At 37.6% G+C, this 11,405-nt stretch overlaps 1 protein-coding gene across 1 annotated transcript in view; it reads left to right on the plus strand.

Moving 5' to 3' along the window:
- Window positions 1-3,326: 3,326 nt before the first annotated feature.
- The window catches only part of DSG1 (desmoglein 1), a 44,443-nt gene continuing 36,364 nt past the window's right edge, over window positions 3,327-11,405 (plus strand). Inside the window, exon 1 of the mRNA XM_010828963.1 lies at window positions 3,327-3,831. Coding sequence (XP_010827265.1) covers window positions 3,784-3,831 — 48 coding nt within the window. The 5' untranslated portion in view covers window positions 3,327-3,783. The remainder of the gene's footprint in view (window positions 3,832-11,405) is intronic.

Genomic DNA, 11,405 nt, shown 5'->3' on the forward strand with positions numbered 1-11,405 from the left:
GCCCACCAGGCTCCCCCGTCCCTGGGATTCTCCAGGCAAGAACACTGGAGTGGGTTGCCATTTCCTTCTCCAATGCATGAAAGTGAAAAGTGAAAGTGAAGTTGCTAAGTCGTGTCCGACTCTTTGTGACCCTGTGGACTGCAGCCAACCAGGCTCCTCCATCCATATAACATAGAGGCAAATACAAAAGGTTTTGGTTCTATTATCCTTAACATTTCTCTCAATTTCTTCTCCATTTTTAAGATTTTTAAAAATATCTTTCATCTATTTTTTAAAACAATTTCTAGAGCTTATTAATATAATTTAGATATATATATATATATTGGAGAAGGAAATGGCAACCCACTCCAGTATTCTTGCCTGGAGAATCCCAGGGACAGAGGAGCCTGTTGGGCTGCCGTCTATGGGGTCGCACAGAGTTGGACATGACTGACGCGACTTAGCAGCAGCAGCAGCAGGTATATATATATGACATCAGAGGCTCACATATAACATAAAAACATATTCCAAAGAGTTTTTCTGGAATGTATGTGTCCACCCAGTGGGTGCCATGTAAACGAACGGGGATAGAACAGTTGCTTAAGCAAGGCTTAAGAAATTCTAGATCAGTAGAATCCATCAGCTTCCGTGAAAGATGCTGATTGCTTTGTCTTTCAAGAGGGTACTACGATATCCCAAGCTGTGAAAAAAAATATAGAAATGTAGACATGACATTCTAGGGTGTGCAATGCCTTAGAAAAGAGCAAAATCCCTTCCCCCAAGAATTTTGGTCCTTGTGAGAAAATCTGTCCATTTTACCCAGAAAACACCAGGAAAAGAACAAAACAGAAAAATCACCCCAGATTTCATCAAATTCCCATGAAGGAAGAACTGTTGGGGTGTAAGTAGAAGCGCACATCCTGAACATTGTTCACAGTAGAATCAGGATGTAATGAGACAGGAAGATTAAGCAACCTTGTACAGCACAGTTATGTTTTAGTGGGGTGAGAGTTACAGGTAAGGGGACTGGAAGAAATGTTTAAGGAAACATGACCACAGAAATGAGAGCTGTGTGCTGTTGCCTCTGTTTTAGTTTCTCAGCTCGTTGGCATTAGGAAATATGATCAGCAAGGAGTCAAATATAAAGGACTTGGCAACTGAGATAATAGGAAAAGAATCAAATGTGCTGAATGGAAAAGCAGAAAGCTAGAGTTCCCTCAACTGAGAAAAAGAATAGGGTAGATTTCATTAGAAAGAGCTGAATTGATAAAGAACAGGAATTAGGCTTAGGATAAGATAGAAGATAATAAAAACAATGATGCTCTAACCTCTTTGCACTGGGGCAGTATGGTAACCACTGGCCGTATGTGGTTGGGCTTCTCTGATGGCTCAGTTGTAAAAAATTCACCTTCCAGTATAGGAGACGTGGGTTCGACCCTTGGGTTGGGAAGATCCCTTGGAGAAGGAAATGGCAACCCAATCCAGTATTCTTGCCTGGGAAATCCCATGGACAGAGAAGCCTGGCAGGCTACAGGCCATGGGGTCGTAAAAGAGTCGGACATAACATAGCGACTAAACAAGAAAAATGGCCTCGTGCAGTTATTTAAATTTAAAGTAAAAGTTTTAGTTTCTGAGTTCTGTTTCAATTCCTCAATAGCCACATATGGTTAGTGGCTAGCATAATGGATCCACAGATCCACAATCGATTCAAGTGTTCTCCCAGATAGAGAACATTTCCACATTTCAGGAACTTGTCTACTGAACAACACTGCTTTAAGGACATTAAGATGAGTAGAGAAAAAAAGGTAGAGAAGGAGATGAAGGAGGAGGAATGGTGACTCATAACCTCCCTTCTCCATTTGTTACCTAATGTCACTCGTTCTCATGTGACAATTAAGACAGCCATTGCTCTGCAATATCCAGGTTCTCCCACACCTCCTCTCCAGAAGGCTCCTGGAGACACTGCTGCCTTACAGATGCTCCACTTGGTTCGGATTGTGGAGCAAGTCATTGAGTTAGGGGTGGAGCCAGGGTTGGGTGTGGGGAAGAGTCATTCCGTGGATGAAGAGGACCAGTGTACATCTTAGCACCATGCCCAGAATTCAAGGTGGAAAGAACATTCGCTTGCCACTGGGAGGCTTGTAAATGTAGATCCTTCCATCTCCCATGCCCAGTGAGTCTTCAGCCATTTGTGGTCAGACTTTCCTACTACTAATACATTGCTCAGACTAAGTCATGGGTCGATACTTACATTCTATCCTACTTGACTAATGAGAAAGTTGATCCAATTATTCACATCAACCAATTCCTATCATAAGTATTCTTATTCACTTTTTTTAAACCATTTATGCAAGTAAATATAGGCAGCCCATCTCCTCCTTCTAAGCTCCATGAGGAAGAGCATGACATTTCCAAACCATTGAGGGAGTAACATTTTTAGCCACACACCTATAGTGAAATGACAGCATTCTGGAGAACCTCTGACCCTTAGAAATACCTTTCCTTTCTGGGACAATTTTTAACATCCTTTTGACCATAATCAACATCTTACCAGATAGATCTCTTGTTCCAGACTGCTATTTCTAGCTCCACAGACTTCCTGCCACTCACAATATTTATACTAGACATTGCCAGGTGAAGAGGAGATTACCCTTAGAACACTTCCAAAGGCTTTCCTGCAACAGTCACTATTTTCACAGACTTCAGGGCTACATTCAGTCTTCTATTTGCATGTGTAGGCAGCTTTTTCTCCAGTGTATTCCCTGTGCTCTAATTGGCTCACTATACAGATTCTTGGCTCTGTGCTTGGGAATCGTCACTGACTTTTAACCCACCTCACCTGAAGAACAGCTTTCTGTGTTTCTATTAGTATTTCAGGCTCTGATCTTCACTTTTTAAATTATCACTGAGATTTTAATTGGTGGTTTTGATGGTTTACGTTTAATCTGCCCTAGTGATATTTTACATTTTATTTTACTCCATTTGAAAAGGACAGAACCTTAAAAAGAGAGAAATAATTGGGGAAAGAAGATATTCATTTAGAGAGACAATAGAGACGTCCCTGGACTTTGGCTGGTCACTTAAAGGGAACTGTGATTTACCCAAGGGACCTTAAAATTGTAAGTAAAATCGTAAGTATGTACGTTTTGTTTGTCTGAACGAATGCTTAAATAAAAAAATCCTCACTCCTAACATTAGCAGAGTTTCTGTCTCTTAAAAATAGTTCAGAAAATGACTGTTTCCTAACATCCACTGAAATGGAAAGTTTATAATGTTCTACTGTGACCTGAAGGTCTGGCAATGAACGTGGGTCACAGAATCCTCTTTGAATAGTATAAACATTCAGACTCCACTTCCCTTTTCAATATGGGAAGAAGCTGAACAACCTGTAAATAGAGCCTAGGGTGAAAAACCCCTATCCGTTGTACAGCTCTTCACACTTCTGATCATTCTAAATGCCTGCCACTGGAAACCTTCAATAAAGGGGTGAATCTTCCATGCCCCACAGAGAGCTGCCTTTCAGCTGGAAGAGGGTGTGTCCCTAAGTTTTTACCTGCGAGCAATGATGATCCTGTTAAGCATTTCAGGGAGACCAGCCCAAGTTTTTAGGGTGGGGATCTAGACAGGTTATACGTACCTTCAGTCCTGCTCCCAGAGAAGGCAGAAACACCTCAAAGCCTGCATGTAAGAACATCTACTGAGAAATTATTTTTAAGCAGACATCAGCTGAGTGGGGGGAAGAGAAAGAACAGAGAAGAAAAAACAAAACTCCCTCGATCTTGGATGTAAGAGAACTCAGCAGCGATGAACTGGCCCTTCTTCAGAGCAGCTGTGGTGCTGTTCATTTTCCTGGTAAGTGAATCCTGTTAAAAAGTTTCCATCATCGTTCTCATGGTAAACAAGGGAGAACTTTTAGGAAAATGTTATTTTGTGTTATTTCTAACCTAAACCCATTAAAAGTTTATGCTAATGATAAGGTGATTTTTATGGACTAGATTTTTAAATAGTGTTTCTCTCCTTAATTGAAGACTGCAAGATCATATTAGTGCATCAGTGTCAACTCACCATATCACATCTCTGACATCGAAGTCATTGCCAAGTCATGCCGGGGAAATACTGAACTTGGGAAAGTCAGATCACTACTTAATAGCCTTCTGTTGTTCAAATTCTCTTTTGCAGGTGGGCTTTGAAAACTAATCTCACAGGTGTATCTTGGTTTTTAATCTAGACATTTTCCCATACTTTTGGTATCTTTGCTGGTAGATTCACTATAGTTTTTAAAATGTAAAAATAGGATCCATATAAATTAAAATCAAAGCTGTTTGTAACTGGCTTCACCACCCAGTCTCATCAGTTCTGTATGTGGTTGGGGGTTCATATCACTAATATCAGACGTCCCACACTTCTAAACTGTAATTTTATTTAAAACATTTATTTAATTTCAAAAAGAATGCCAGTATGGGAGATTTATAAATGACATAGTAGGTGAAGGAATGGCTATAATTAAGGAATAAGTATAATTATTATGATAATGGTTCTTACTACTGGAAAGTCAGTAATGACCATGAGACAAAAGTTGTATGTTTGATGATCAGAGAAACTATAACAAAATACTTTATTATTGCAACCCTACACTTTCTTAGTCTTCTCTCTTTAGAGACGACTTCTAAGTGCAGCACTAGTGAGTTGTATCAACTTCTCTTGTGTTGAAAATTGAAAATTGTAGTCTCTCTCACAATAATGTTAATATAATACAAAGAGGCAAATGCCAGGTAAATTGTGTCTTCCAATTTGGCAGGATGTAGTGCTGTGGTGAATATGTGTCTCTACTTGCTTCATTTTTGAACTGGATTTTTGGGTGTCTATAGTAACAAGTGAGATCTTTGATTCAACATATGCTGGTTAACTTGAATTCACTTTATTAATTGAGAGGCCATAACCAGTGGATTTATTAATAAATGAGCATCAGTAAGTGGTAGCTATATAGTTCCAAACTGCCCTTCAAACATTAGCCTTATTCCAGGGACTTGATACTGAGAATTTCATAATTTGCGACATGGCAGGGATTAATGAGTACCACACAGTATGTCATTTGAACATAGGAGTGTTTGTTAATTATGAAATAAGAAAATACTTTTGTTTTTAATTTCATATAAATTTGATCTAATTCAGGTCCATTATAGTGTCAGCTGATTAAAGTTTATTCAGATGCTTATGTATTTTCATTGAATCTATAAGATGCCTTTTTAAATTTTAATGATTATTTCTAATTAATTACATCCTATAAAGTTCCTTTAAGTAGCCATTTGTATCTCATCATTCTTCAGTACAGCATATCATTTTATTAAAACCATATATTTTCATGTAACTTTCTCTCTTTGTAGAGAGATTTCTGGGCCTTTGTCCTTTACTTTCTGAGTCTGGATAGTTTTTGCCTGTTTGCATGTGAATCATTTGCTTGTTTTTTTGCCATATTTTACTTTGGAATCAATCATAAGTTTCTCATACACATTAGGAAATTATTTCTTAAAGAACTTATTTTATAAAGAATTGAAATCTTTCATTTAAAATATCATAACTTTTTAAAAAAATTTCACTTTCTAAGGTTTAGAAAAATCACGTTATTTCTACTACTGATTTTACCAGATGATCTGGATAAATATCCTTTGGAGTTATCCAATCTATTTTTGCTTTAAAATACTGTTTCTGAATGTGAACCATCACTATAGCAAACTTTTCTGCTACACTTATTCTGAATGTTTGCTTTTGCCAATTAAAAAAAAAGAAAGAAATCTATGTAAAGTCTTTATAGTCTCTGCTCAAAATTGGTAAGTGAAAATCTACATTAAGGAGCATATTTGGGCAATTTTGAAAACTTTTAAGACATTTAAACTGATAACTATCTTTAATGCAAAGCCACTGAGAGCTAGGCAACCATGTATTACAAGTATGCTGTGTAATCTGCTCAATGTTCCTTTAAGTTTCAAGACTTTGTTCAAATTAGAGGGTTAGATCAGGGAGAATAAAGGGGAAGAAACTTCTTATGGAGGCCAAGCTTGCCACAGGACTACTCCATTATTCAGGCAAGGTGCCTGAACAGACATTAGCTTACAGCTGTTATAACATTGCAGGCCAAAGAAATGTTATTAATGCTACATTTATTTTTCTTTCTTTCTTTCTTTTTGTTTCCATGAGATTGGTGTGTATATGGGTGGTTAGCAGGAGGCTCGGGGTGGTTAGAATGAGTTCTACGCCAGAAAACAAAGTTAACTTTGTATCAAATATAAGAAATCTTTGTGAGTGGCTGTAACTGTGGTATAAGGGATGGCATGGTGACTGTGAAAAAAGCAAAGTAGAACCAGTAGAATTTTATAGTTCAATTGATTTCTAAAACTAACTTTGCAACTTCACCAGGTCCAATCAATCAACTCAAATCAATACAGATATCAAGGCATCTTTTTCTATAAAAGTCAACTTCTGCAGCATACACTCAAAGAACAAATAAACTCATCTTTACTACCAAGAATGATTGATTTCTTCAGTTGATCATACCAGCCTCGCTTCTCCTCTTTCCATAGTTAATACTTCCCTCAAAAAAAAACTGCTTCTGACCACCAGATAAACTAATTCCACAGTTTGAACTTAGCTGAAATTATTAAGTATATAAGCAGGTTTTATCTGGAGTATTTCTCAAGCCCAGGGCTAAAATATACGGACTATAGTATATACTTTATTACATAGTTCATCAACTTATGTGAACCAGAATCTTGAATTTCCATAATTGTGTTTATTGATGCCTAAAGCAAGAGAAAAACTAACGAACTAGTACAGACACCGCAGAAGAGAAGCAAAGGGAGGGTTCTATGCTTTCTTGTGCTCATATTACAGTGATACATATTACAGATATCAGAATTTCAGTAAAATATTTTCTAGAAGATGGAAGCAGCATTTCTGTTCACCTGTTAATTCAAATGTATAAATTGTATTTAAGCAAAATCATAATGCTCTTAAAAGCTTTGGAATTTCACAGCAGGTTTAAGATCGGCCTGTTCTTTCACTCTTATGAAAATAAAGAGTACAAAGCTGTCATCATTTAATTGGTTTGAGTTGCTACAGAATAAAATCATTTACTGTGTCTGATTAAGGCGATAGAAAAACTTAAAGAACTAGGAAATGCTAATTGGATAAATCTGATGACTTGGCTGCTAAAGGACAAAATTCACCTACTTAACAAGGCTTATGAATCTAGAAAAATAACACTGTCTATATTCCCAGAGCACTTTATTTCTGATAACTTTTCAGCTACACATTCTTCAAGAACATTGTTGTTGGCTACCTCCATGTCCTAACAGGCGCTGGCCTGACACTTGAAGCAGGAAGCACACTCGGTAGACTTACTGTGCTCCCCACAGTGAGGGAGCACCCTTCCAGAGCACTGGGTCATGTCCCTCTTGCTGGCTCTGCCTGGCATGCAATGTCCTCTAATGGACTTAGGCAAGTCAAAGTGGTTTAAATGCCACTGGTTGCTGATCTCAGTTGGTCTACAAGCACAGAGCACAGCCTTGGCTAATAAACAACCACAGCTTCACAAATCAAGGGCCTGCTGCTCATGAAACTACCTGGCTGTAAGTTATTCGAGGGCAGGTTCTGTGTCTAAGTCACTTCTGTATCCTTCATAGTGCCTTGCACTGGTGTGAGATTGCTCAGTAGACGTCTAATTCACAAAGAAGAGGTAAATAGGGAATACAAGAGGTAAATAGGGAGTTTGGGGGTAGTTTCTATTTTCTCCTCCCCCCACCCGCACACACACACTCCAAATAATCATGAGGGTATTACACATGAAAACAGCCACGATGAATTTTCCTGTTACTTTCATGATGCAGTATACATGTACATTTTATCTAAGGCTCGTCATAATATTTTTAGGGCTTAAATCCTTCAAAAGACTTAATAATAAAGCCCTGGTTTCACACATCTGTTATATATTTGTCAAAGAAATAAATAAACCAATCAACAAATAAGAAGAATGACCTACCAACATGCTGTCAACTCCAGCTATGGTCCAAGTAATACAAAGGAAAGACAAAACAGGAGGGTTTTTTTAAAGAATCAATCTATCATATTTTGGCTTTATCTCAGGTTCATTCTTATGATATACATAACAGACACAAAATGTAATGCTTTAAAAACTGTCATGTGACTGTTGAAGATTAACACAATTATTAAATACAAGAAGTTGTCCTTACTACTTATTACTTTCAAGACCATTTTTACTATATGTAAAGAAATGTAAACTTCAATATCAAAAGAAAAAAAATGAGCTTAATTAGAATCATTGATATTAGCATGAAATTTTGTGTCTTGTGGCTTTAAAAAATATATATATATGGATTGGTTCCTAAAATAGAGATGCAGGGAGGGTTCACTGAGGATGTGCTTTAAGTGAATTATTCACTGCTTTCTTAGAATATTTTAATTGGAAAGGGCTTTAGTCTCATATACAGAGGAGGAAACTGAGGCGCTGAATGGCTAAGTGACTCACTCCAACACCCATATCCAGTGGACAAAAGAGCTGAGATGTACTCAGCCTGACCAGTCTTCATACCTAAGTGCATCTCCATCATGGTCTCCACAGAACACATCCCCAACACATCTCATAATCCAAACTAGTCCCCTGATTTCCCCCAAATAACCTTATCCTTGTTCTAGAGACAAAGTCTAAATTATTCAGGATAGTGCCCTTCAACTTCCCTCTCCAACCAAGTGACTTTCATCTCCAACACATGTCTCCCTCTCCAAAAATATTTCCTTGCACACTATTAGTAATCTAATTCTACTATCACATCTTTCTGGGTTTTTTTTTTATCACCAAATTCCTTGGGAAAGTGACTATTTTCATGTCCTTTTCCCCTCTATCTTATTCCCCAATTTCTTTCAGTCAAAAGGAACCTGTTCCGTACAACTGAAAGCATCCTATTCAAAGTCCTAGAAAACCTCAGATTTCTTCAGGAATCTCTCTGCTCAGCTATTTCATATCATCTGATATGGTTCACACCCTGTCTGTCTTTCAGTTTTCCCTTCCTTTGACATCCTTGATTTTGCATGACATTTTCTTCCTGTTTTTTCAGCCACTTCTTTTTCTCCTTTTCATTTCTTATTTTTTGTCATTTTCCCAGTTACATAAATGTCGGAATTCCCATGTTTCATTCTTATCCCCAGGCTGTTTCTTGGCTGTATTCTTGAGGGATTTCAAATTCTCCCATGATTTCAACTAAGCAAACTGAGCAGTTATTCCTCCACATATCAGGCCTGAAGCACCAATGTTCATGGCGCTGATGTGTTTTTCAAATAGCTAAGCCTCTTCACCCAGGCCCTTTCTCTGGCATCTTAAACTTGCCGTGTTCTAACCTGCTAAATTCTGCTATGCCCTTGCTCCTGATCTGCCTGTTTAAAACTGCCATCGCCTGAAATTCTTCCCTCTCTTGACTCCCACGTCCCATTGGTTCTCAAGCCCTGTCAGTTCCACCCATGCAGTATCTCTCCTTTAATCTTTTCTGGTCTGCTCCCACTGCTGCCCTTCAACTCTGCATCTCCGGCCTAATTTGATGTAAAACATTCGCTGCTGGTGGCCTGTAATCACTGCCTCTTCCCTGCGGTTGGAGTAATCTTTTAAACCCACAATTTTATCATGCCTTTCCCATGATCAAAAAATTTCAATATTTTCCTACTGCACGCAGAGATTTATTGCAAGAATTGAAAAGGTAACTGTATATAACTTAGTCTACCCCTGTCATTTCACAAATGAGAAAACTAAGAGAATTCAGCAAGTACACTGAAAGCTCTCTGACCCTATGAAGTACTTTATTTCATTATTTTGCCTTTGAAAGTCCAAGAATGGCTATTTCAGAGTTTTTTGGTTTTTTTTCTGGACTCTGAGCAAATCACAGTAAGATTATGTTAACAAAACATAATTTTAAGCAGACTTGGCAGTTTTTTAATTACTAATCCAGTTGAGAGCCTGACTCTATGGTGAAACTTGCTTGGTCTTCTGCCTGAGTTGCTATTCATGGGAAAAAGAATGACCCAGCTTCATAAAGTTGGAAGGTTTCTTAGTCATCTGGCATAGTTCTCCAAAGCAAACAGCAAGCACTGACACTTCGGTGTGGTAAGGGAAGCGCAAGACAGATAACAGATGCATACACAATTCTGTAACTACAAAGAAATGGCTCCCAGACAAATAAGATACCCCCACACCCCAGTTCCACACCTACAAATTAGAGGAAAAAGTGTTCATGCGTTCACAGGTAGCAAGAAATACATACCTGCATTATTTCAATTTGGTGCCCAAGAGGGACTCTACAATAACAATTCAGTTACTTGTCCAAAGTAACTTGGACCATTTGGGTCATTTATTTTTCTTTCTCCTCCCACCCCACGCATAGCATTACTGTTAGTGCTGCTATTATTGTATATAAGTACTCCTATTAATAATTCACAAGGATATTATGAGATTAGATTAAAATCAGAATTATTTTGAATTCTCAAATTTGTAATAATGTCAATTCTTCATAGTATATTTTACTTGGAAATTTACTTGGAATAAGCCATCTTATATTACACATACCACAAACACAAATTTAGGCTGAATTGTTTTGGATTGTGAGTGTGTGCTCGATCACTCAGCCATATCCAACTCTTTGTGACCCAGCCAGGCTCCTCTCTCCATGGGATCTTCCAGGCAAGAATACTGGACTGGGTTGCCATTTCCTCCTCCAGGGGATTTTCCCAACCCAGGGATCAAACCCCTGTCTCCTGACTCTCCTGCATTGGCAGGCAGCTGCTTTTATATTTAGCCCTAAATTAATATCCAAACCTCAATTTCTTCATCTGTAAAATGGAAAGAATTATAGTATTGACCACATATACTACTGAAGATTGAGTGCATGGATTCCTCTAAACACATTTTCCAATACTTAGTTATCATCCAGTAAATTGTAATGGTGATTAATGATAATGATCAACATTAGATACCATGAGTATATAATTTCTATAATAAAAACATAATCTCTTTATACTACTGATATTAACCATTATGAATTATGGAAATTTTTTTAAAATATGCATTGGAGACTAAAATTTTATTTTAAGGGTAAAATTGAAAGTGACTATAAAAAGTAATTATTATATTTTGAAATTACTATTATTAGTATTTTTTAAAATACAAACTATAATTTTCTTTTATCAGTGGTCCAGATAAAGTCTAATTATGATAAAAGCTTTCATAATTAGCAACTCTGAAAAAAAAACAGAAGTTAAAATTTTCTTATTTGCTACTGCTGCTGCTAAGTCACTTCAGTCATGTCCGACTCTGTGCGACCCCATAGATGGCAGCCCACCAGGCTCCCCCGTCCCTGGGATTCTCCAGG

The sequence above is a fragment of the Bison bison genome, unplaced genomic scaffold (genome assembly GCF_000754665.1).
Source record: "Bison bison bison isolate TAMUID 2011002044 unplaced genomic scaffold, Bison_UMD1.0 scf7180017864498, whole genome shotgun sequence".
In the NCBI taxonomy this organism is placed as follows: domain Eukaryota; kingdom Metazoa; phylum Chordata; class Mammalia; order Artiodactyla; family Bovidae; genus Bison; species Bison bison.